The sequence below is a fragment of the Myxine glutinosa genome, chromosome 4, assembly GCF_964187855.1.
Source record: "Myxine glutinosa chromosome 4, kmMyxGlut1.1, whole genome shotgun sequence".
Classification (NCBI taxonomy): Eukaryota; Metazoa; Chordata; class Myxini; order Myxiniformes; family Myxinidae; genus Myxine; species Myxine glutinosa.
Window position 1 is genome coordinate 200,577,583 of NC_136264.1, and position 27,632 is coordinate 200,605,214.

At 45.8% G+C, this 27,632-nt stretch overlaps 1 protein-coding gene across 1 annotated transcript in view; it reads right to left on the bottom strand.

Annotated features, from left to right (window-relative positions):
* Nucleotides 1–1,373: 1,373 nt before the first annotated feature.
* LOC137425630 (5'-nucleotidase domain-containing protein 2) overlaps nucleotides 1,374–27,632 on the bottom strand; it is a 40,507-nt gene continuing 14,248 nt past the window's right edge. Inside the window, exons 4-15 of the mRNA XM_068114235.2 lie at nucleotides 26,436–26,491; nucleotides 24,541–24,631; nucleotides 21,694–21,822; nucleotides 19,771–19,831; nucleotides 16,682–16,784; nucleotides 15,936–16,037; nucleotides 8,276–8,357; nucleotides 7,981–8,067; nucleotides 7,654–7,794; nucleotides 5,147–5,211; nucleotides 2,453–4,903; nucleotides 1,374–1,950 (exon numbers count right to left, since the gene is read on the bottom strand). Coding sequence (XP_067970336.1) covers nucleotides 4,642–4,903; nucleotides 5,147–5,211; nucleotides 7,654–7,794; nucleotides 7,981–8,067; nucleotides 8,276–8,357; nucleotides 15,936–16,037; nucleotides 16,682–16,784; nucleotides 19,771–19,831; nucleotides 21,694–21,822; nucleotides 24,541–24,631; nucleotides 26,436–26,491 — 1,179 coding nt within the window. The 3' untranslated portion in view covers nucleotides 1,374–1,950; nucleotides 2,453–4,641. The remainder of the gene's footprint in view (nucleotides 1,951–2,452; nucleotides 4,904–5,146; nucleotides 5,212–7,653; nucleotides 7,795–7,980; nucleotides 8,068–8,275; nucleotides 8,358–15,935; nucleotides 16,038–16,681; nucleotides 16,785–19,770; nucleotides 19,832–21,693; nucleotides 21,823–24,540; nucleotides 24,632–26,435; nucleotides 26,492–27,632) is intronic.

Consider the following 27,632-nt stretch of genomic DNA (forward strand, 5'->3'; position numbering starts at 1 on the left):
ATCCATAAATGTTGAACTTGTCTATGTATCGCAAAACAAATGGTAGAAGCTTTTGTGCGTGCAGTTGGGAAATATTGCTTTGTCATAATTAACCTGCACTCGCGAAGCGAAAGGCTGGGTTAAGCATTCAGGTACGTGCGTACGTACGTGCGTGTCTGCATTTCAGTAAAGTACAGTGTGCCGTGTCAACATTAAAAAAAATTCATTTTCTCGGCAATCGTTGGTCCGATTGATATGAAATTTTACCATAGGAACGCCTCCTCCTTTAGAATATTTTAATGATAATCATGACGTCATAGGTCACGTGTTACCGGCGCCATCTTGGAAAAACCGAAAAATGTTGCACCTCTATATCTCCAAAACCACTCCATGGGAAAAATTGAAACATGGCTCATTGTAAAGAACTCCATATGGGGAATAGGTGTTAACGATGACGTCATTGGTGCCATAATTATGACGTCATAATTCGATAGGGACAACACTTTGTCTGATCAGTTGTGAAATTTATTGAGCATGATCTGTGCAACAATTATATTAGAAAATATAAATTTATGATGTCATCGCTCACCTGGTCTGGCAGCCATATTGGATCAAAAAAACAAACGTTCACAAACAGAAGAGTTTTCTCACACCAAGTTGACTGCACAGGGTAAGTATTCTATGAATACCATCTAGATCCATTAAAGTTACATCGATGGGCGACTTAAGGAATGTTTTGTGAGGCCAGCAGGTGGAATTGCATTATTTATCTAATTTTCTCCATCACCTGCATTGACTGCCAACATCGAGGTGGTTTGAACATGTGTGTGGCACGTCTGCACTCTAAGGCTGGTTCAAACGATCCGTCACTCGAGCCAACACATCCGACTGGTAAGTTGGGTAAAAGCTGCATTGAGATCGGAACATGGGGAGACAATTTAGGTGGTAGGCTGGTGACAATCGGGAGCGGAGAAAGGGCTTGAGCAGTGACATCACAAGTAATCGAGAAGAATGGTCACGTTGAACTTTTGGAATCGGTTCATCTGAAGGTTCGTCCTGCACCGGACTCGGAGTGGTTTTTGCTTGGGGACAAAAACATGTCTCTAAAGTCTGAAATATCAAAGTGCCATTTACTGTACAAACTGCAGACGCTCTTAGGTGTCTCCTGCCTGTACGCAATGAAACATTTGTCTGCCATCACCACCCTTAAGGTTATCACCTACTCGTATTCGAGGTCTTTTGCTCTGCCACAGGCTCATCATTCACCGCAGCGGTTCTCCATACAGTTAGCTGCTGGTGGACCGATTCTTTGCAGCTCTCGCTCCCCACGTCTTCCCATTTGGAATTCTCCTGTGCAACTTCAAAACTCTCAAAAAACAATTACCGAACACAAGTTCATCGCACAAGTACTACTCTTTATTACCCTTTTATCTCAATACAAAGGCTAAGGTACAAGGCAATAAAACCAACTCGAGGGCAAAAATGGCACCCAAACACTGATAAGGTCTGTAATCAGAAACGGTCTGACTACCTGCCATTCCAAATCCAAAAAAAAGGGCAGGTAGGAACTGCATTCAGAAAATGAAATCGTTCAAACCACGATAAATCTGCCTCGTCATAGGAACTCCGCTAAAAGTAGGGGATTTAAAAACATCAAATTCAGTAACATATCAATCCTACTGAAAGGATTAAAACCAAAAGCACGTTTGTAAATACAGCATCGCCATGTTATGCATCTATAAAGATTCCAACGCTAATGTGAGCAGGTACTGGAGTTAACTGCATATATGAAGAGCCCCATAATTGGAATAAAATTTGAATTTCAGAAAAAGGAAGCCAAAAGAACACTTCCGGGTATACCTGAAGGGGACCAAGAGGCCTCCTCCATCAAAATGTGTTTTAAATACAAGTGCATTATTAATTTAGGCCATCAATTACATACGTGTTGGGGTTGTGTGAGGGGGGGGGGGTCTATTCATTTACATGCAGTGCATGGCTTTCTGCTTGCACCACCGCAGTGAGCACAGCTGTGCCACTGGTGCAGTGCCCCCTGTATGTTAGAGATGGAATATGTAACGTGTTCAGGGTGCCGACGATAACTCGCCTACTCTTCACGAACGACACCGTGGAATGTTTACCTTCCACCAAGTGATGCAAATGCGAATGGTTCGATGGATGTGCGGAGTATCGTTGAGAGAGAGGAAGACAAATGATGAATTGCGAAAGATGATGGGAATATTGCCTGTGATTGATGCTGTGAAGAGGAACAGGTTGAGATGGTTTGGTCATGTGTTGAGGAAGGATGAAAGTGACTGGTTGAGAAGAGTGATGGAAATTAATGTAGAAGGAAGTAGAGGACGGGGAAGACCGAGAAAGACTTGGCTAAAGATGGTGGAAGAAGAAATGCGGGCAAGGGGGTTAACAAGGAGAGATGCAGAAAATAGGGCAAAATGGAGAAGATTGTCATGGGGACCGCAAGGCTAACCCCCGCTCTAGCAGGGAAAATTGCCTTTAAAATGCATGTTGTTGTTGTTGTAAGTGATGCAAATATGTGGGACACCCGGATTTATGTCTGTCCATCCGAGGTTCGACACTTGTCGAGTCTCGTCCAGCATTTGAAACACCAGTTTGACCATTTATAGCTGGGTTGAGATTCGAACCCAGACGAGACGACTCTTATACGAGTTTGCATACCTGCGAGCCATCTGAGAAGGGAGGATAAAGGAAGAAAGAGGGCAGGAGAGTGGCACAATAGGGTGAAATGGAAAGTGGTTTGGCACAAGGGAAGGCCGCAGCGGCTGTGGGGCCACGCAGGTTACTTTTCAATGCAGCTCCAGTGTGGGGTACATGCGGGTAGGGCTCAAAATGTACAGCCATACTTGTATATGTAACAAGGCGGTAACCACTCTGCGCATCAGCAAAATCACGAGACCTGTGGATCCTCAGGACAAGGTGTGTTGCGTGGAAGTGATTGCTCTTTTTAAGTCAAGTTCAAATCTGTGCTACCTTTCATTTCCGCACGAGGTATCATAGAATAACAATTGGGAGTAAATATGCACACGCACGCGTCACCTCAAAACCACCTCAAAAGAAAACTAACAATTCTTGAAAAGTTAATGCCAAAGGATTCTCAATTTAAAGTAAAAACTACATGCCAATCTAAACTAAACGACATAAAAACACTTGAAAGGAGTCAAAGGTTTCACATAGCACCAGAGAAGCAGCAGGAAGTAAAAAATATTTGACTCGCAACACGACGACGATACCTGCAACTTACGATTGCAACAATTTCTCTCTTCAGCCCCACACACTTCACCTTAAAACTGCTCAAAACTAAGGGCCACAGACATTCACATATCAAAAAGGTATCTGTGCACAAGTATTCCCACTCAGAATGTGCAATCTACGAATTGCAAGCCTTGAACAATCATGGAAAGAATTTCACCCCAAGCACATATGTTGGTGGCAGGTCCTGATTGGAAATCCAGGGTTTATCGATCAGAATGTTGAGCAGATGGAGGTCTGATAGTGGCAAAATCAACCAATCATGTTGAGATGTTCACTTGAAAACACAAACTTGCCTAAAGGCCTGTTCCGTCACCTGTGAATACCTGTTTCCATAATTCGAAAGTGTAATCGACAATGAATGAAGTGCTTTGACCAGGCCGGGTTCTCTTCACGACCGTGAGGCGAATGTGCAAAGCAAGCCCGTTTAAATGGTCAATCGACAACTTCAAAATATTGATCACCTGCCCAAAAAAATTCCAGGGAGCCCAGACAACCTTGATCGGAATGGTCTAAATGGTAAATGGAAACTAAAGACCAAATCAACCGAAAGCAAAAAACTGACCAAAGCATGGATTTGACCAAACTGATTTTTTGGATTTTTGACCAAACAAAAAAAAACTGACCAATGGAACACGATAGCTCTGCTCTCCAGAGCGATTCGTAAGATCGCAGTCGATCGCTTCCTGCAACGAAGCACCCGTCGTCATGCGTCGTTCACCTGGAACACCAAGCTCTCACCTCATCTACGTAGTGTCATAAAAACTGTTACACGTAAAACTTTCTGTGGGGAAATGCCATTCATTATTTTACAGAAGAAGAACACGACTGTGCAAAAATTGGCAAAGGTATTAAAGAATTAAAACGAAGCGGAAAATAATAATAAAAGCTGATTGTTTGTGCGCTCCAATCAGGTGCGTGCAGGCCTGCTTCATGCATTTCCTCAAACCCAAACAGCTGTATTGCATGGCGTTGGCTTTCTGCAACCCTGATGGTTCCAAACCACCACTTTTGTTGCCCCGTTTCCCCCCACTCTTCATTTACAAAGATACGGGGGGGCAGAGCGATTGTAACTGGTATGAACCATTTTAAGCGGAAGGGCCGGGATTTAAGTGAAACACCGAGTACTGAAACGAATGGCGACGTGTTGCAGCATTGCTTATTTTTAAGATCTTTGCTGAAGCAAATTCTGCAACCAAAAAATAAAATAAAAAGGCAGAATGGCCAATTCCTTATCCGATCTGAAAAACCTTCAGCAGCAATGCTCACGAATCGACAATGGACTTGAGCTTTCCTGGAAAAGTGATGGACCATTCTTGAGGAAATGTCCTCCTTTCTTTACTCCCCCAAATCCTTCCTGAAATTCATTCTGCAGTCCTAACGGATATTCGACATCTCATCCAAAAAGGGGGCCTTCGTGCATCCACTGCAAAGTTGGTCGATCCAGAGCGGAGCTTCATGCTGCATGGGCGTGCGACGTGGGAAGAACGTGTACCCGAGGTCGTAGTTTAGCAAGCACGGCACGGACGTCATGTACACGTCGGCAAGACGTGAGAGGCGCCGAGAGAAGTATGTCGGGTTGTGATAGGAACGGAATAAGCTTCCGAAGTGTGGGTTGAAGAGATTCTTGGTTTGTGCCCTGAAAGGAGAGTTGTCCAGGTTAGGTCGTTACAAAGCTATGAGAGGTGAATATCCCAATATCCGATCCATATTCCAACACACAGTTACAATTCGTCTCGACTAACATGCTCCCCAAATGATTATTTTGTTTAAAAAAATTAATAAATAAAACTCCACCATTGGCTAAAACCAGCCAATCCTGATGGCGCTGCCAGCAAACCCAAAGCGACAACTTGGTTTCTATCTAGTTGCACGAACTCACCTCAGTTCCTGTCTCTCCTTCACCCACTCCAACAGCACTTCTTGTGCTTCTGCACTGCGGTACATCTAACAAAGAATTGTGGCAGAAAATGCGCATCACATGGTGAGAGCAAAACGATGACGAGAGAAGCTGAAAGGAGGTGCAAACTAGGAGGGTTGGAGGGGTGCTGATAAAGAAGAAAAACAGTGACAAAGGTTGGGAGCGGAAAGCGGAGAGAATGCAAGGCATAAGAAAGAGTGAATGCAAAAACAAAAGAGGAAGAAGAACCACAAACCCCCAAGAGAATAACCACCTGAAAATGAACAATATCTTTCCATACCTGTCTTATCTTTCCATATCTGTCTTAGGTATTTAGACCATATCTGTCTTGGAATGACTCACACTCAAAGCCAGGAAATACCGTTTGGTGACCACACTGAAGGTTTGATCTGGGCATGCCTTTTGCTTCTTGGAAACTACTTGCAATTGCACCTGTATCTCCAGGAGTGGGCGACAATACCTTTTGTAGATTGAAGATGTATAGCATCTTCTCGCATGCAAAATTGGCATTAGACCTATCAGGTGGACATTTCTTTGGCCCATCCCTACAGCTGAAAGTACCTCAGGGCAGCAGCATTCCGGCCTAGCGATACAGCTCCGATGGGGGAGGGTGTCGGATGGAACCACCCCTTGGATAATCACTCTGGCTCTGCAACATTATGGCCAATAGGGCTAACATGGGGATTGGGGGAGCGGGTGGATTTTAAGCTCAACCTCTCCTAACAGTCGAAAGACCTGTTTAGTATGTCAAAGCCGGCAGAAGTCTTCGGTTATTGGCGGCAACACCTGACATTTCAGTTCCAGCATAAGACACACTCTCCTCCACATGGTGTCATATAATACCCCCGATGCCTTCATGCATTCGCTAGGGCCTAGGCAGACAGCAGCTGCGTCTCTCGGCAGTTGTTTCATCCACTCCAACCTCCTCCCGCACCCCACTCCCCACACTTTTGCCTTACTCTTACACAAGCTTCAATTTTGTGAAAGGGGCGAGGTGAAGACTTCAGCTACTGCTCTTTTTAGATTGGTGAGCTCTGTGACCTTTAATAATCACAAACCAACCCTGCCCCTCCCCTTTCACACTCCCCCCCCCCCCCCCAGCCCCTCCCAAGTCCACCTCCTTCCAAATTTTCAGTTTTTCCCTCTGTAGCCATCTTGTTCATCCCATGCATCCACCCCTGCCCTTCATTTGTCCAAGTCTCCCTCTATTTCGTCTTCCAAACCTGTTGTTGGTACTCCCTCTTTAGGGTCATTAACCAGGGTTATTAACCAGTGTGGCAGCTACATTCAAGTGTAAGGTGTGCACAGAGGGAGCTTCAGATGGGGGAAATGTTGACTTGGATCTGGGAGACGGCGTGAAGCTGGAAGGTGTGAAAACATTTTGTTACCTCGGAGACATGCTGAATGGAGAAGGTGGATCAGACTCGGCAACGGTTGCTCGAGTGAGATGTGCATGGAAGAAGTTTCGGGAACTGAGAGGCGTGCTGACGAGGAAGGGAGTGTCATTGAAGCTGAAGGGAAAGGCGTATGCTGCATGTGTGAGAAGTGTTATGATTTATGGGAGCGAGACATGGGTAATGAACGTAGAGCAGCAACAAAGGTTGGAAAGGGTGGAAATGCGAATGGTTCGGTGGATGTGTGGAGTATCGTTGAGAGAGAGGAAGACAAATGATGAATTGCGAAAGATGATGGGAATAGAGCCTGTGATGGATGCTGTGAAGAGGAACAGGTTGAGATGGTTTGGTCATGTGTTGAGGAAGGTTGATAAGAGGATGTATTGAGGAAGGATGAAAGTGACTGGTTGAGAAGAGTGATGGAAATTAATGTAGAAGGAAGTAGAGGATGGGGAAGACTGATAAAGACTTGGCTAAAGGTAGTGGTAGAAGAAATGTGGGCAAGGGGGTTAACAAGGGGAGATGCAGAAAATATGGCAAAATGGAGAACATTGTCATGGGGACCGCAAGGCTAACCCCCGCTCTAGCAGGTAAAATGGCCTTAAAATGCATGTTGTTGTTTTTTGTTTGTTGGTACTCGCTCTCCCTTTGTACTGTTTCTTTTTTTCTTGTTGCATCCTGATCCATTTGGAGTTCTAACTCTTCCGCAAGCCTCGACTTTGTATGCAAAGAAAAATAAGATGGGAGTAAAGTAAATTACAAACCAGGCCAGAAATTGAGAGGGAGAGTCTGGGAATAGTTGAGAGAGAGAGAGAGAGAGTTGAAAAAGTAAATAGGAAGAAAACGAGGGTGGAGGTTGTGTGGGGGGGGGGGGGGGGGGGGAAGGTGGGGGTGGAGGAAACGAGTATGAAGGAATGAAGATGGACGATATAGACAATAAAAGGTGAAAAACAAGAATAAACATTCACCCACATATCATTCTCTCAACAAACAATAAACGCTGCCAATCACGTTTTCACACTTTCACCAGGAAACACGATAATGACACGGATTGTAAACATCATATCACGTTACCTGCATTCTCTCCAAAATGCCAGTGAGGGACTGGAGCCACGTGAGTGTATACGAGTACTGAGGGCCATTGATTATGCTTATCTCACTCTCCAGCTCTGGGATGACAGCCCCGGTACGCCAACCGTGCCGCAGGGTCAGGTCCTGAAAACGGCAGATAACCCTGCCAAGTCAGATCCAAGCCAAAACGTGACCGGCATGATGCAAGTGGCTCTCAATAGTTTTTGATGAATGTGAACTAAAGTCAGAGGAGACGGAGAAAGAAATGTCAGGTCATTATTTAAATGTGCAATTAATTGGATGCGAGGGAGAAGCATCGGGTAGACGTACGGCCAGATCACTGTAGATGTGGTCCCCAAAGTAAAGAACTCCTGAGCCAACCCATCCTGTGAGTTGTAGAAACTCGTACAAATTTCCCTGTGGAACGTAACGCCAAAGGCAAGGGATGAGGGACAACAAAAGGTATAGAGGGAAGGAATGTCGCACATGTCATAACAAGGGAAATTATGTGAAGAAAGGTAAAAGGAAGGGGGAAAACAAAAATTTATTTATTTATTAATGTTTTTTTTTTTTACAGTGATCCAAAGCTCATGGAGGACTCTTCCCTCTCCAATTAATTTTTCACCTGCTGATACACCTGTCCCTTTTCGAATCGATCAGTTTTCTCCCAAAGCAGATTCCCTCTCTCGTCCATTCTCCGAAAAGGTCTGAAAATAGCAACACAGTCTACATCAACAGAGAACCAAGAGGGTGTTATTCTCATTGGACAATGATCTAGGAAGGAATAAATGATCCAAAGCATTTTGATTTCAGACTACGCAGCAGAGTTCTCCGTTACTTTTAACTTTGGGATGAATCAATTTGTAAAGGGTAAAATATATCTGTGGGTTTACCTATCAAATTGACTTGCCATACAAATGTTAACTTTGGTTTTCGGAACTGGAGAATAGTTTAAAAAAGAAAAATTGACAGATTACAAAGGGAATCTATTCAAGAGATTAATAGGGGAGGAATGGGGGGTTGGGGGAGGGGGGGAATTTAGACAAATTGGAGCAGCAACGGTTATTCTGCTTTAGCGTTACATCTGCTACGGAACATTTCATCTGCTTCAACGCAGCAGGAGACTTCATTATAAAGCTGATTTACATGGATTTTACATGTTTATTTCCTACACCAATGGAGGTGGGTGGCGGTTATGTTTTCACCCGTCTGTCTATGAGCAGAATTTATCGAAAAGTTGTGGATGGATCAAAATTCGATTCATCACACTGTAGCGGCTGCCGCTGGGTTTTCACAATCGCCTTGCACCTATCAAGGACGCGGAGCGATCACCATGCCGGGCTCGTCCAGGACGCCCGGGCAGGCCCGCGCTCAACTTGCCAGGCCTCGGTCGGGACGCCCGGGCATGCCCGGGCATGCCCGGGCAGGCTCGCCCTCAACTTGCCAGGCCGCAGACAGGACGCTGGGCCACGCCCCCTGGCGCCGGGCCTGGGCAAACGCTCCGGGATAATTGGTATATATATTGCTGCCCGATAAACGGGTTTTCAGTGTGCCTGAGTGTTTGATTTCATTAAAGCAACTCGGATGAATTCTAGCTTTTTGTCGCGTCCATTCTTCCGATCGACGTGGGAGCCCCAGCTCCTTCATTGGTGACCTATCGACATGGACACGGCAGTCGCCCTTAAACTGCCGACCTTCTGGGAGGCTCACGCGGCGGTTTGGTTCGCGCAGGCGGAGTCCCTGTTCGCCCTGCGAGGCGTCACGGCCGACGACACCCGCTTCCACCATGTGGTAGCTGCGCTCGGGTCGGCTACCGCGGCCCGCACCCTGAGCCTCCTCGAAAGCCCGCCAGCCGCTGACAAATACGGCGCGATTAAGAAGCTGCTCCTCGATGCTTTCGCCCTCCCATCGGCGGAACGCGCACGGCGCCTGCTCAAACTGCCTGAGCTCGGCGACACGCGCCCTTCCGAGCGAATGGACTACATGCTTTCACTGCTCGGCGAGCACTCTCCGGCATTCCTGTTCCGGGAGCTGTTCCTCCGTCAGCTGCCTAACCCAGTACGCCTCGCCCTGGCAAGCACGACGATCACAGATCCCCGGGCCCTTGCCAGAGAAGCCGACAAGATCTCCGCCGCAGGACAGCGCATTGCAGCGGCGACATGGGACCCACTGCCGTCCGACGCAACACCCATGGCGCCCGAGCACCCGGCACGGTCGACGGCCGAACTGCCGACGCAATTGGCGGCCGCTCTACCGAGCCGACCACCTCCAGCACGACGACCGAGGCCTCCACCTGACCAAGCGTGGTGTTACTATCATGCCAGGTTCGGACAGAAGGCCCGGACATGCCGACCCCCGTGCACCTTCGGCAGGCCGGGAAACGGCCGGGCCGGCGTTCATTACCAGCCATGAGCGCCGGCCACACGGGCAACTTACTGTTCATCACGGATAAAGCGTCCGGACGGCGCTTCCTGTGCGACACCGGCGCCCAACTGAGCGTCATACCCGCCTCCGACCAGGACAGGCAATCCGCGGTTTGCGGCCCCTCCTTGGTTGCGGCCAACGGATCGACTATCCGCACCTTCGGCCCGCGCAACGTCACCCTCTGCTTCGGCGGCCAACGCTTTGCTTGGACGTTTGTAACCGCCAACGTGCCCATGGCTCTGCTAGGCGCCGACTTCCTCTGCGCACACGGACTGCTGGTGGACGTCCAACGGCGTTGTTTAATCAACGCTGAAACCTTCAGCTCCCTGGTATGCACATTGAGCAGCTCCGCGCCGACCGAGCTGGCATGCACCGTCCCGGCGGCGAACGAGTTTGCTCGCCTGCTCACGGAGTTCCCGGCCCTCACGCGGCCGACGTTTTCGGCCGTCGCAGTACGGCATGGGATCGAGCACCACATACCAACCACGGGCCCGCCGGTCTACGCCAGGGCCCGCCGCCTCGACCCAGCCAAGCTCGCCGTAGCGAAGGCCGAATTCGACGCGTTGGAGCACCTCGGCATCGTGCGGCGCTCCGATAGCGCGTGGGCCTCGCCACTGCACATCGTGCCAAAGCCGGGGGGTGGATGGCGCCCGTGTGGCGACTACCGCCGTCTCAATGACGCTACCACCCCCGACAGGTACCCGATCCCGCATATCCAAGACTTCTCCGCCCGTCTGGCGGGACGGGTCATTTTTTCGAAAATTGATCTCATACGGGGATATCACCAGGTACCTGTCAGGGCGGCCGACGTCCCTAAAATGGCAGTCATCACGCCGTTCGGCTTATTCGAATTCTTGCGGATGCCGTTTGGTCTCAAGAACGCGGCTCAGGCGTTCCAGCGCTTGATGGACGGTGTGCTGCGTGACCTGCCGTTCCTTTTCGTTTACCTGGACGACATCCTCGTCGCCAGCACGTCCCGGGCCGAGCACCTCCTCCACCTCCGAACACTGTTCGGGCGCCTCAGCGAGCACGGCCTCATCGTCAACCCGGCCAAATGCCACTTCGGCACGACGGCCATTGATTTTTTGGGCCACCACATCACCAAGAACGGGGCCGTGCCGCTGCCAACCAAGGTCGAGGCCATCACCACGTTCCCGCGTCCCCGCACCATAAAGGCCCTGCAGGAATTCCTGGGAATGGTGAATTTTTATCACCGCTTCGTGCCCCGCGCTGCTCAACTCATGCGGCCCCTCTACGAAGCCCTCCGGGGCAAGCCGGCCAAGCACGACATCGCCTGGTCCGCAGCAATGGATGCGGCCTTCCAACGCTCAAAGCGGGCCCTCGCCGACGCAACACTGCTCGCTCACCCGGTGCTCAACGCTCCCATCGCCCTCACCACGGATGCCTCCGACTACGCGGTGGGCGCCGTACATGAGCAATGGGTGAACGGGGTTTGGCAGCCACTCGCTTTTTTCAGCCGGCAGCTCCGGCCGAACGAGCTCAAATACAGCACGTTTGACCGGGAGCTCCTCGGTCTACACCTGGCCGTCCGCCATTTCCGCCACCTCCTGGAGGGCCGACCTTTCACGGCGTTCGTCGACCACAAGCCGTTGGTTTACGCCATGGCCAAGGTCACGGAGCCATGGTCAGCCCGCCAACAGCGCCACCTCTCCGCCGTGTCGGAGTTTACCACGGACATCCGGCACGTCGCCGGCAAAAACAACGCCGTGGCCGACTGTCTTTCCCGGGCCAGCGCGAACGCGGTCCACCTGGGCGTGGATTTTGCGCTTATGGCGGCGGACCAAACCACCGACACCACGGTGCAAGCCCTCCGGGCGGCGGACACGGGCCTCCGCCTGGCCGACATCCCCTGCGCGGACACTGTCCTGCTCTGCGACGTCTCCCAAGGCCAGCCTCGCCCCATCGTGCCCGTCACCTGGCAACGCCGCATCTTCGCCTCCCTCCACGGCCTTTCCCACCCGGGCCGGAAAGCTTCCCAGAAGCTGGTGTCGGCGCGTTTCGTCTGGCACGGCCTTCGTCGGGACGTCCGCGATTGGACCAGCACCTGCACGGCCTGCCAACGGGCCAAGGTCCACCGACACACCCAGGCCCCGCTGGCACCTTTCACCGTGCCCGAACGACGTTTCGACCACGTCAACGTGGATCTGGTGGGCCCCCTCCCCCCGTCACGGGGGTTCACACACCTGCTCACCATGGTGGACAGGACCACCAGGTGGCCGGAGGCCGTTCCCCTCGTCTCCACCACCACCGCCGACGTGGCGCAGGCTTTCATCGCCACCTGGGTCGCCCGCTTCGGCGCACCGGCGGACATCTCGTCAGACCGCGGACCACAGTTCACCTCCGAGCTGTGGGGCGCGGTCGCCCGCAACCTGGGGGTCAAGCTCCACCGTACTACGGCCTACCACCCCCAAGCAAACGGGTTGTGCGAGCGATTCCACTGCTCCATGAAGGCCGCGCTCATGGCCGGCCTTCAAGACGGCGGTTGGGCCGACCGGCTGCCGTGGGTCCTTTTGGGCCTTCGCACGGCCCCCAAGGAGGACCTCCAGGCATCCACCGCCGAGCTTGTCTATGGCCAGGCGCTACGCGTCCCGGGCGAATTCGTGCCCGACGCTACCAGTCCCTGGTCCGCAGCTCACCAGCGCTCGGACCTCCAGGAGGCCGCCCGACGGTTTGCCCCCGTGCCAACATCCCGCCACGGTGACCCCCAGTCCTACGTCCACCCAGCACTCCGCACAGCGGAGTATGTTTTTGTGCGTCACGACGCACATCGGTGGCCACTCCAGCCGCCGTACGACGGGCCCTTCCGGGTGCTGCGACGGGACGACAAGTCGTTCGTCATCGACATCGGCGGCAGGTCGGACCGGATTGCGGTGGACCGCCTCAAGCCGGCGCACGTGGACGTCGACCACCCACCACGGGTGGCCCTTCCGCCGCGGCGAGGCCGCCCCCCGTCCACGGTGCCCCCCACTCGACCGCCCACCACCTCACCGGACCCCCTCCCACGACCCGCCAGGGGTCGCTTCGGCCGGGTCATCAGGACCCCCCTCAAATTGACCCTGCCGGTGCAAGTCGATTCTGGGGGGACGTGTGTAGCGGCTGCCGCTGGGTTTTCACAATCGCCTTGCACCTATCAAGGACGCGGAGCGATCACCATGCCGGGCTCGTCCAGGACGCCCGGGCAGGCTCGCCCTCAACTTGCCAGGCCGCAGCCAGGACGCTGGGCCACGCCCCCTGGCGCCAGGCCTGGGCAAACGCTCCGGGATAATTGGTATATATATTGCTGCCCGATAAACGGGTTTTCAGTGTGCCTGAGTGTTTGATTTCATTAAAGCAACTCGGATGAATTCTAGCTTTTTGTCGCGTCCATTCTTCCGATCGACGTGGGAGCCCCAGCTCCTTCAACACCAGGCTACCCGATTCCATTGTTCAGTCACCCAATCTTGGGGTTGCCCCCTTGCATATGCCAGGGTTTTCACCTTATTCCAGGTTCCAGGCACCAAACCAGGTTCTTTCAGACATTGCAAATTGTACCTCACACCATTGTAGGACATATTTAGCTTTTTTGTTATTTTCTTAACAATGTGTCCTTCTTCTCACAGAGTTTGAATCTTCACATGTTGTTCTGTTGAAAATTGCTTTGTTGATTGTATTCTGAACCCACTCAAAGACTTCCAAAGGAAAGAAACAAGCTAATGAAAACGAATTTCACATATTGACTAATTTGCAACTATAATAATTTATTATTATATGCTGTACAAAAATCCACAAAAAGTTTTCTTTATATTTTATTTGTGGTAAGTGGACGCTATAACTGTGGTAAATAGTAGTACATGATATATGTGAAACAAAAATAACTTTTTCAATTTCATGAATTATTTTATATATTTAAACTTTGAAAAGGTAACTGTGATGTAAAATTGACTTTCACAGAAATTTGAATTATTATCTACCAATATTGCACACCTCTAACTTCCCACAAATGTTTCATGGGGAATAGCACCACAAAAGGGAAAATAACCCAAACTTTTACACTGCACTGTAGTTCGGTTGATTTGGAAAGTTTCAATTTGGTACAACTAGTTTTGTTGGATGTTTTAAGTAAATATTTTCCATTACCGAGTAAAAAATTTTTTTACGTGAAAGAGCGTCAAACATTTGTGTGCAAAATTGTTCAAAAATAATTGTTGTTTTCTCTCGGGTGATGAAGATATAGGTAGTGCTGATTTTGATAAACAGCTGTTAGGACCAAACCAGGCAAGGGAGGCAGACGACCACCATCTTAATTAAGAGCTGGCTAATTGCAGTAGCAGCCATTTTGACCCATATAGACCGACAACGAAGAGGAACTGGGTGAGGTCAGGTTTATGGGAGAGAAAAGGTTGTCGCCATGGATGGGGGATGACGTGAGATTTTGTGCAAAGGTTGTTTGAAGGCCTGCAGAAAAGAGTGGGATTGAACAACCGCAAAAGGACGGTTCGAAAAATGGGAGAAAGAAGTGTGTCAGTTTTGCAGTAAACTTCGAGTTTTGATTTTTCCATGCAATGACTCGGAATGACGGGGAACGCCCAGTCTGCGGCTGGCTTTGGAGGCCAGCTTTGCGAGTCATTATTCGCTGTCCTTCCGTGAAAAATCAATACTGTACTCATAATCTACAAAGCTTTTCCCTGTAGCTCAAAGGTACACGACTGTCCACTCTGTGCTGGCGTCCCAGCATCCCGTCTATCTCAATTGGATTATGTGGACTCTAAAGCTCTCAACATTATCAAAATCTCCCATGATGAAGCTGAAGCATAAGGTCTGCTGCTTTCACATTGCAGGTAGATCATTGGTCTGTTTCTTTATATTGCCAAGTAATTTATCGACTTGCCACGAGGTGATCATACACTCGGGACATCTATGTGAAGGGAGTTATACTAAGGGAATTGATGTCTGTGGTTCAAGTTGCCCCTATGTTCAAGGTGCCCCCACTCTCCTCCCTACACTTAATGCAATCTGCTTCAACATTCACGGCCCTGTGCCCCCAAGTATTCATAGTATTTCATGGGTGCAAAAAAAACAAAAAAAAAAACATCTCCCACCAGCCAGGCAAATGACACTTCAAAAAGCATCTTCCACGTGTCACGCATAAAACCACTTCCAGCCACCAATAAATCATTTCCCACCAGCTGTGCACATTACAGTTCTAAAAGCATCTTCCACCCACATCACGTCACGCATAAAGCCGCTTAGACGCGCAACCACTCGATTCAACATTCTTCTTTTTTTTTTATTCGTGGTTTTTCTGACCTGCTTCGACCATTCGAAGCCCTGTGCTTCGTGTATTTGTGGCTTTTCGGAGGCGTATTCACAGTTTTTCCACAGGATTTTTGATTTTCCTTTATGAATAATAATGAACACCCGGGAACCTATCCCCCTTTTCCCATTCAGCCAATGCCCCCACATTCGCGGATTCGACATTTGCAGCATTCTCCAGGAACGTATCCCAAGCAAATGTCGGGGTCCGAGAGCATACAAAATCCAGGCTGACTGTACAACTCAATTCTTTTGTGCCTCATGTCTCCAATACATGAAGTCTCCTTAATTCGGCTACCCAGTTCTTCGATTCTAGAGGCTGTGATATTCCAAGTTAAAAATACAGTTAAATTCAAATGTGCAAAGCCAACAGATGGAAGAAAATGAAATATGGAAGTGTGACACCACTCACTCTACTTAAAAGTGAGAAAATACCATTGGAGAGAGAAAAATAATTATACGAGGTATCGACACATCTTATCAATGTGAAACATCAAAACTGTTCCCAATCGGTATGTAAAGCATCATCACTCATGCAATGTACTAACTTTGCTCCATCTGTGAAAAATGTAGGTTTGTCAGCTTGCACGATGACCACATCAAACAGGTCCTTCCAGTCAGGACCCATCATATATGTCATACCTTTGTCCCTGTGGTTAGAAAAAAGTAACAAGGTGACCGAGAGCATTCATTTGGACGAATACACTCGTGAAAAGGCCGACTAGCCCAATTCTTTCTGATATTCTGTTGCTCGTTATCGATTACATCGAACTACATCGCTCTCGATTCCCTTGGAGTACTTGAGATCGACAACTCACTGTTAAAATCTGAGATGTTTCAAAATTTCAACACTTGCAGAAATGTCTCATTCACGTCTCAAGCTATTCCATCATGGATGCATAATTTGTAATTATTTCGGCATCAACAAACGTGACATAACTGGTGTTTTCTACAAGTTCAGCAAGAATGAAATGGACAGTAGAAGCACAAAGCAGCGTGTTTGAGTCTCTCACTCTGCCCTTCGGGGAGTGCATTCAACATTTGAATAAACACACCGATATCTTCCCTGCTGAAGGCCTTGTTCGTGTTGAATTGCAAAGTAATTGAGCTGGTAATATTTTTCATCATGGTAAATATCTCATTTGAGAATTTAAAATGAATTTAGACTGAGGGTGCAGCAAAAGTACTTTAACACTTTTTCTACCTCGGCCCACAACTTGTTTCTTATCGACTACACTTGCAGCACGACACAGACCTATTGCACCTGCGTAGGTGGACTGGTACTCAAACTCACACAAAGGTGAAGGGGCTGTTTGTCATGAGGAAGAGCTTCTTCTTCTCTGCCACCAGCTTGCAGAGGTATGCATCCGTATCATCTCCACGAAGCAAGTACGTTTCTGGAAATTGAATGGCATGATACCAAACGTCTAAGTATACATTGAAACCTTCCATATTACATTCCATGTTAAAATTTTCCACAGAATATCAACAGCAGCTACATTCAGCAAAACATGTTGTTGTTCAGGCCTTGGAGTCGCAATTTTGCGTCATGACCATTGGCAGTCAACTTCAATTTCTGTGGGTGTATTACTGCCTCCAAGTAACAAATAACTAGAATATAAGACCAAGATTTTTGACCACAGCTGTATGGAGAATACAGTGCAGAGGGGAGAGGGAAATTCTGCCATTTTTGCTTATGTAATAAATAGATGGTATTTTTACCGACATGTTTACAGAGAAAATAAATAAAAATTAACTATCATCCTTTAAAAGCCGGGCGGATAAATTTAAATATCAGCTGCTTTGTGTTCGTGTCTTTTTCTCACCTGTATTGCAAGTAGAGCGACCTGCTTTGTGATGCTTTAAAAGGTGGTGTATAATCAGAAATAATATTTGATAGGGAGATGTATTACTGTTACATTAATAAAATGTAAATGTTAAAAGAAAAATATTGAATATGGCAAGTGTTTTCTAAATCGAATTGATATGAAACAGGATTGAATGAGACTCACTATTATTATATGTGAAGAAGAAGATGGAGGAGGAAGTTTTTGTCTTAATGTAAATTGAAACCGGCCCATCTTTCCTCACCTTACTCAACTATACCATGCTGTTTGCAGATTGGTGAGCATCTCATTGATAAAAAGATGGCAATCAGAATTGATGGTGTGCATATGTAGTGTATAAATCCCCTAAAAGACAATTGTTGGTAGACGAACGGATGGATGCAGGCAGGCACGCACGCTGAGACCGAGCTCCTTTTATATTATAGATCAGGCATTAGTTTAAAAAACCCCAACGACAACAAGGACATGGGTGGAGTCTTCGAGCGGCAAATTTGATCGGTCGTAATGACGTAAAATGCTGTAATATTTTCTCAAAGTACGCCTAAAAGGAGGGTTTCAAAAGTGCTAAAAAGAGGATTTGTGTTCTGCAGTGTTCAAGTATATAATATAATTTCAATAAAATAAACATTTTAAAGGTTGTAGTTAAAATCTTTTCGGAAGAATTCCGCCATTGATGCAGTGTCTTACACACCACCTTATACACCTTAAAAATGCTATTGCCGCGATAACTTGTGAACCAGTGAGGGGATTTGGATCAAAGTTGGTACAAGTACATATTAGAATGCAACGATGAACCGATTTGATTTTAGGGTCAAGAGGTCAAAGATCAGAGTCTAATAGGTTTTCATCATCACGATAACTTAAGAATGGCTGAAGGGAACGAAGTCAAACTTGGTGCACATCTATCTATAATTCCAGCAATCTCTGTGTGTCTGTGTGTCTGTGTGTCTGTGTGTCTGTGTGTCTGTGTGTCTGTGTGTCTGTGTGTCTGTGACCGCTGTTTCTCGACAACCACGGGTCCGATATACTTGAAACTTGCCAGGTATATTGCTGGGGACCCGAGGATGTGCCTTTTCAAGGTTTGAAATTAATCGGACAAGTACTTACCGAGCTATGGCGATTTAGCCGTTCGCCGTTCGCTTTGGCGTTGCGAATGGACCAAACCATTCATGTAAATAGAGGGGGGGGGGGGGGGTTCTGTGGTCGTTCGCTTTGGCTTTGCGAATGGACCAAACCATTCATGTAAATAGAGGGGGGGGGGGGTTCTGTGGTCGTTCGCTTTGGCTTTGCGAATGGACCAAACCATTCATGTAAATAGAGGGGGGGGGGTTCTGTGGTCGTTGCGAATGGACCAAACCATTCACATCGAATCATCGAATCACATCGAATGGACCAAACCGTTCGCTTTGGACCAAACCATTGCATGTAAATAGAGGGGGGGGGTTCTGTGGTCGTTACTGCCACGTGGTTTCAAAGTTTTTTTTTGTTGTTGTTGTTTGCACGCATGTTTTTTTGCACCCACGTACGGGCACGCCCTAGGATGTTTACACACACACACCCCTACACAAATTTTTTTTTTTTTTTTTTTTTGGCAAGGAACGGGCACCCACGTACGGGCACGTCCTAGCTTATATATAGTACGGGCATGCCCTAGTATGTATAATGATGTAAAGATAAACTGATTAGATTATGGGGTCGAGATGTCAAAGGTCAGAGGTCCCATCAGGTAATAATTATGTTTCTGCGCTAACTTGTGAACCAGTGATGGGATTTTGACCAAACTTGGTACAAGTATGTATTATGATGTAAAGATGAACTGATTAGATTTCGGCATCAAAGGTCAAAGGTCCGAGGTCCTGTCAGGTAAAAATGCGATACTTGAACAGCCGATGGGATTTAAATCAAACTTGGTGCAGATATGTATATTATGATGATGTAATAATGTGGGCGGAGGAATATCTGCTTTCTGTAACGGTTGGTTTTGTAACTGTTAAACTACAGGTTCGTTTTCTGATTCATGTGACCAATCGTGCTGAAAATATAACATTCAATTCATCAAATTGTTCCTCGATCATAAACTGACGTTTGTAGACAGATGGACAGACAGAAGAGAACCAATTGCTTAATCCTGCTTTTCATTTTGCATGTGTGGGGTAATTACGTCTTCATTTCGTCTTCTTACGTCTTCATTTCTTTGGTTGCTGGGCAAATGATATTAATCCGACAAATTTTTGTTCCAAGTAAATCGATTATTCATGTTTTCAATCGTACCATTTTTTTTATTATTCTACGACAGCAGGAAACATTTCGAATAAAGTGCAGCAGAGGGATACACGCATGGACGAACGCTTCTCCTTTTAGTGATCGACGAGTCATATTTGTTTAAAATGATAATTTTCACTCTCGTCATAGCAATGACTGAGCATGGGCACATGCAAACCCAACAACCGCCATAACCTTTCAAATAAAACATTTCATGCCAATGTAAAAATCAAAAAGAAACTCAGTGAGGTGTGTTGTGGCCTATCTCACTCACCCAAGTCTTTTTCTATAATTCTGTACAACAGGCCCTTTACGTGTACATCTCGGATTGCATCCTGCAAGAAAGGACACATGGCATAGTGCGATTAAATGCAAGGTAGTTTGATCTGGTTCCTTCATCATAACTTTTCGTAAAAATTATCTTGAATTATTCTCGTATACAATTGCGTAAAGGAAAACGAATTGTAAAATCATCAATTGTTACTTGGAATAATAGCACATAATCTGGAAAATCAATCAGTATAATGATATCTCTAATGGATTGTCACATGACTCAACTGGATGATTAATGAGCTTGAGGGAATAGGTATTCCCCCCTTCACTCTCTCGTCTGGTCCAGATGTGACACCAACGACACACACACATTGTGGGGTTCATTGTTAATGCCATCGGGGAAATTTGTGATGGAACCAAAGGGCTACTCGTGTAAACCGCTCAAACAAACACAAACACACAGAAACAGAAACACACACACACAGACAAACACACAAAGACACACAAAGACAGACAGACAGACAGACACACACACACACACACACACACACACACACACACACACACACACACAGAAACAGAAACACACAGAAATAGAAACACAGAAACAGAAACACAGAAACAGAAACACAGAAACAGAAACACACAGAAACAGAAACACAGAAACAGAAACACACAGAAACAGAAACACACAGAAACAGAAACACACAGAAACAGAAACACACAGAAACAGAAACACACAGAAACAGAAACACACAGAAACAGAAACACACAGAAACAGAAACACACAGAAACAGAAACACACAGAAACAGAAACACACAGAAACATAAACACACAGAAACAGAAACACACAGAAACAGAAACACAGAAACAGAAACGCACAGAAACAGAAACATAAACACACACACACAAAGACACACACACAAAGACACACACACAAAGACACACACACAAAGACACACACACACACAAAGACACACACACACACACAAAGACACACACACACACACAACTTTTACTTCAACTGAAGAAGAAAAAAAAGGTTCTTCGGTTCAAGTAGAAAGTTTTCAACTTTCGATCTATGGATGATGATTATCTAATATCTCAAGGATAATGAATAGGAGGAAGTTGAATTTTCACACACTGCTTGGGGCTGTCCCACATTAGAGATGAATACATTTTCATCAAATTATACAGCGATAGTCCGATTAAAGTAAAGAAGCGAGGTAAAAATTTGCACACCACGAGCAGTGTGAAGGAAGGCAGAGCCGGTATATCAGCGTATTTTCAAATCAGTACAATGAACCTCCCACAGCCGAATATAAATGAGCCTCACGAACCACATAACTGACCCTTTCATTCACAAGGAACTTTCACAGAGGAGGCCATTTGGCCCACTGTGCCTGTGCTCCAACAATAATCAAATATTTAAGAGTCCTGGGTGAGTGGCAAGAACAGTTGGCCACAGAGGGACATCAATTGGATGACATACTGTGTATAGATGTATTTTTAAAAATAACTTTTTAGTTATAAGACCTATCTAACTCCAATGTAAACTTATCTACTGTTTCTGCTGTCACTACTGTTCCAGGGAGACCATTTCAGGTATGAACTACTCTCTCAGTGGAAGACCCTTGCCGACTACCATCTTAACTCTCCTCTTCTTTACCCTAAGGCTGTGACCCCTTGTCCTATCACTGCCCATTCTGAAAAAACCCTTCTGCATTCATTTTCTGTATACCCTTCATTATCTGAAACATCTCTATCAGATCCCCTCGTAACGATACCAAACTGGGTACGCCCTGTCTGCCAGCATTAATTGATGGATGTTTCATAGTCCATGTGTCTGTTGTAAAGGATGTGAGGTATTGCTGGAAATAGGAAACAAAAGCACACCACAAGAGATGACAAGATATAATTTACCGTGACATCTTTAAAGAGATGTATTGGATCATAGTCAATGCCGTTGACCACAAAGTAATCATTGGCAGTTGAAAGAAGCGTCATCTCAGCAAGAGAAAATACGTCCATGAATTGCTTCATGCATGTACCCTGCAAAGAGAAATTAAATAAATAACCCAACTCAAAAACTTCGCATTGAATGAATGAATGAGCCTGGCGTTGGCTTAGCGGTTAGGATCAAATCAAATCGAATAAGTTAAACTCGAAACAAATTCCTTGTATCAGAAATAACATGGTAATTGTGAAAAACTAGACATAATTTGATGTCGCGACGTCGACCGATATGCCTCCACCCGCCCACGTCTAGTCTTTACCCGACTCTAACCTTAGACTTTAGACCTAAAACCTCAGACCTTTTAACCCCAACATCTAATCAGTATATATCTAGCATCATAGCACATGTTACAGTACTTAGTTTCGTTCAAATTCCGTTTCCATTGGTATCAGTAACAGTTATACCACAGTTTTAATGTGACCTCTGACCTTTGGCCTTATGACATCACATTCTAATTGGTTCATCTTTGCATCAAACGGCATACTCGTGCCAGGTTCGGTTTAAATGCTGTTACCTAGTCCAAAATTGATCACAATGTTTTATTTACCTAACATGACCTCTGACCTTTTGATCAAAAAATCACAACGCTTTACATTTGCATCATAGTTCATACTTGAACCATGTTTGGTCAAAATCCCATCACTCATTCACAAGTTATAGAGGATTTTGACCCAACATGGCCTCTGATCTTTGACCTCTTGACCCCAAAATCAAATCGCTTCACCTTTGCATCATAATGGACACTTGTACCAACTTAGGTCAAAATCCCATCACTGGTTCACGAGTTATCACGGTAACAGGATTTTTACCTAACATGACCTCTGGCCTTTGACCTCTTGACTCCATAATCTAATCAATTCATCTTCACATCATAGTACATACTTTTATCAAGTTTTACTGAGATCCCTTCAGCCGTTCTTAAGTTATCATGGTAGCGAAAACCTATCACGGACGCACGGCGAGACTGACAACCCGAAAACATTAATCCTCCGGCAACTTCCTTGGCAGAGGCATGAAAAATAAAGGAAGAATATTGGTTCACGAGTTATCAAGTGCCCACTATATTCGTCATGTGTGTGCGTCTGTCTGTGTGTGTGTGTGTGTGTGTCTGTGTGTGTGTATGTCTGTCTGTCTGTCCGCAGCATAACTACCCGATGATATCATCCGATCTTGATGAAACTTGGGTGGGAGGTTGATATCATGATCTAGTTGTGTCCTGTGTAGAGTGGGCGTATTGCGCCCATTGTGGGCGGAGCCATGCCCGAAAAAGATGTCTTTTTAGGGGGTAATCGAGTTCAAGCTACATCTTCACCGAGGGAGTTGGTGGAATCTGACAGGGGTTTCGGTATTTGGTTAGGCCGATGTCATGTGTCTAGCCCCACGGAGCTCGATCTTTCATTTTCGCCCCAAGGTCAAGGTCATAAGGGCACGAAATTTAGAAAAGTAGATTTTTGATGGTTTTACTACATTGTTCGCTTCCTGATAGGGTGAAATGTCGTACATGATCTTATATTATCACATACATCATGAAATACAAGTTTTCCAACAAATTTCAGAATCCTAGACCTTTGACCTTTGAAGGTCACAAAGGTCAAAGTTTCAAGGTTGTCGGAATCGAACCGAATTTTCGGTATTGTGTAGCTAACTAACCTCATACTGATTATACATTATTTTCTATCTTATTTCAAGGTCAGTAACCTTCGTTTTGACATTTCAAGGTCACAAAGGTCAAATTTTCAAAGTTGTCGGAATCGAACCGAATTTTCGGTATTGTGTAGCTAACTAACCTCATACTGATTATACATTATTTTCTCTCATTTCAAGGTCAGTAACCTTCGGTTTGACATTTCAAGGTCACAAAGGTCAAATTTTCAAAGTTGGCGGAATCGAACCAAATTTTCGGTATTGTGTAGCTAACTAACCTCATAACTGATTATACATTATTTTCTCTCCTTTCAAGGTCAGTAACCTTTGTTTTGACATTTCATATCACAAAGGTCAAATTTTCAAAGTTGTCGAAATCGAACCAAATTTTCGGTATTGTGTAGCTAACTAACTTCATAACTGATTATACATTATTTTCTATCTCATTTCAAGGTCAGTAACCTTCGTTTTGACATTTCAAGGTCACAAAGGTCAAATTTTCAAAGTTGTCGGAATTGAACCAAATTTTCGGTATTGTGTAGCTAACTAGTCTCATAACAGATAATACATTCCTATTTATATATTTTCAATGTCGGTTTTGACCTTTGTCATTGAATACCGATTGCTCGTGAACCATCGTTGTCTCCTGACTTGTCTATATTTTTGTTAAGTTTCAACGATTTAGGTGGGAAAAACTACTAACCCACCATCACTACTATTACTGGTAGCAATGAATATCATTTCTCAATAATGTTAAAATGTAAGATATGTGTTTTGTCGGCAGGACTTTGCAAAACAATGACCACCATCCCTCGGATGGATGTCAAGCTGGGGATCCGTCTGCTAGCATTTGCTGCTGGGCGTTAAAGATCCCACGGTGTTATTCACAAAGAGTGGGAGAGTTATTGCTGGAATTCTGAACAAATTACAAAATCCTGCAGCAACAACCACTGGGAAGACAAAGGCAAACAACTGAGTGCAATCCTCGTCGTGGGGCCACCAAATTGTATCCATCCTCGTAGATATAAGCATTAACAGATGTCAAAGGTCAATTCGATATCCTGGAATGAAATATGCTGTAAATGTCCCAAACTAATGAAATTGCTTACCTTTCCGTAAAAATCTGTCATTTGGTGCAAACGGACATGCGTTCCTCCGTAGAGATCCTGAACTTCATCATCGGGAACTGGTGAGTAACCACTGGAAAGTGATGTGAAACGATTAGAGAATGCTGGTAGTGAAGAATACATGATTTCAAAACTTGATGCATTGCGACTGAAAAGATTTGACAAATGTAGAACGATTTCCGCAGGAATACGTTGCTCATTTATACACTTAATCCATCATTAGGCAACCCCCTGCCAAATTACATTTACACAGACGGAATCGTTCGTACGTCATACAGGCAAGTCCTGATTTCAAAAGTGACCTTTGTACCATTGATGGATGGATAAAGACATCTGAGCCTTCTGCCAGCTCTGTTGTCAATTTAATGTTTGTCTTCTTTCTGTCCCTTAAGGATATTATCTTTAAGTATTGCTCATCCTTGTTGAACAACTTTTTGGGTCTTCCAGTCCTGGTTTGTCAATTGCAGATTATGTTTCCCTGTACTTGTTGATTGTGCTTCAGATACCATGCTTTGAAAATTGAGTGATGCAAGATATTTCACTCAATGTTGTTCCTTTTATGCAGAAACAATTATATGGTGATCTTCCAATGAAAGGCTAGCCAACCTGTATCAAGCTCACACGATGTGTAGAGAGGAACATCATCTGATGTTGATGATGAGGAACACCTGACAATGAATCATCAATTTAATGGATTAGATCAGCGGTCGGGAACCTATGGCTCGCGAGCCATATATGGCTCTTCCGGTGACGGCATATGGCTCCCAGACAATTTTGAGTTGAAAAAAAAAAAAAAAAAAATCAGTTTGGAACTGATTTTAAAATACTTGATATTTCTTAATAATACTGTGTCATTTTAAAGTAAACAGAAATTAGTTTTGAAGATAAAGTTTTGAAGAAGTTTTGAAGAAGATGTGTCACAGGACGAGCTTCCTGTGACATACCACACAATGCAGTGTGTGAGTATTGCCGTATTGACCATGTTTGGCTCTACATATGCATGTGAGCAGTCATTCTCGCATATGAGGAACATTAAGACCAACCTACGCTCACGTTTAACTGATGGAAGCCTCAACGCCTGCATGAAGCTCAACCTCACCACGTATGAACCAGACTACAAGGCCATCAGCAAAACCATGCAGCACCAGAAGTCGCATTAAAAGTAAGACATATTTAATTTATTATACGTTAAAAATACTATATGGCTCTCAATGAAATATATTTAGAAATATTTGGCTTTTATGGCTCTCCCAGTCAAAAAGGTTCCTGACCCCTGGATTAGATAGAACACTTCATATTAGCTGAACATGTGTCGTTACCTCTGCCACCAAAAGGTGTGCAGATGTTGTGTTTTCACCTGTCTATCCATCTGTGAGCAGGATACCTCAAAAAGTTATGGATGCATTTAGACGAAATTTGGTGGACAGATTGGGTGTTTAACAATGACGAATTGATTCGATTTTGGAGAAGATCCGGATCGAGACACAAGTGATTCTTCACCATTGAGACGGGGCCAAAACAATATACAGTACAGCACATTAATCACAAAAATGATGGATGGGTTATGACAAAACTTGGTGGATGACTAGTATGTAGATGAGTAAGTGGATGAATAAGTAGGTGACACAAACAAGCCGATTGGAGTTTTGTAAAGGCCAGGATGCAGATCCGGCCTATCTGTGGGATACAAAACATAAACCGTTCAGCCTGGCGGAGGTATGCGCTCTACCGAGTGCCGTTCCAGTGTAACTCTGTGACGTGACACACACCTACCCACCCCAACCACCACATTCTCTTTTTGCACATACTAAAAAAAATGCTCTATGCAGCTTGTGATTCATTTTGTTATGGTAAGTCAAAGATGTGCCATCTCTTACCGGTAGACAGACCCCTGCTGGATGTGATGGAAAGCATCGATCTTCAGAAGCAGGCCCTGCCAGACAAATCATGTGCAGTCTCATTACCACTGACACTTTACAATAACAGTTTCACAACGTTCTTATGCATTAAAGAGGGTGGGGTGGGGGACTTTTTATTTGACTTTGTTTTTTTACTTAGTTGGGGGAATTGCTGTTCGCTCAATACTTATGAACACATTATCTTGCAATTTATCGAATGCGGAGTTTTTGAACAAAAACGTGTGTAAAGCTGATTTTTACTATTTTTAACTGACAACAACAACAACAACAACCAGGCAATTTAAGGCCATTTTCCCTGCTAGAGCGGGGGTTAGCCTTGCGGTCCCCATGACAATCTTCTCCATCTTGCCCTATTTTCTGCATCTCCCCTTGTTAACCCCCTTGCCCGCATTTCTTCTTCCACCACCTTAACCAAGTCTTTCTCGTTCTTCCCCATCCTCTACTTCCTTCTACATTCATTTCCATCACTCTTCTCAACCAGTCACTTTCATCCTTCCTCAACACATGCCCAAACCATCTCAAACTGTTTCTCTTCACAGCATCCATCACAGGCTCTATTCCCATCATCTTTCGCAATTCATCATTTGTCTTCCCCTCTCTCAACGATACTCCGCACATCCACCGAACCATTCGCATTTCCACCCTTTCCAGCCTTCGTTGCTGCTCTACGTTCATTACCCATGTCTCACTCCCATAAATAATAACACTTCTCACACATGCAGCATACACCTTTCCCTTCAGCTTCAATGACACTCCCCTCCTCATCAGCACGCCACTAAATTCACGAAACTTCTTCCATGCACATCTCACTCCAGCAACCGTTGACGAGTCTGATCCACCTTCTCCATTCAGCATGTCTCCTAGGTAGCAAAATGTTTTCACACCCTCCAGCTTCACGCCGTCTCCAAGATCCAACTCAACATTTCCTCCATCTGCAGCTCCCTCTGTGCACACCTTACACTTTAATGTAGCTGCCACACTGGTTAATGACCCTCTCAAACCACTACATTTTTGATGAACCCACTCAGCGCACATTGTGCATAGAATGGATTTCACTCCGACATCCTTCCTGCACACAGCACAGGGCCACTTCCCAGTTCTTTCCACCTCACCACATGCTTTACCACTTGTCATCACCTTCGTTTTTCCGATATT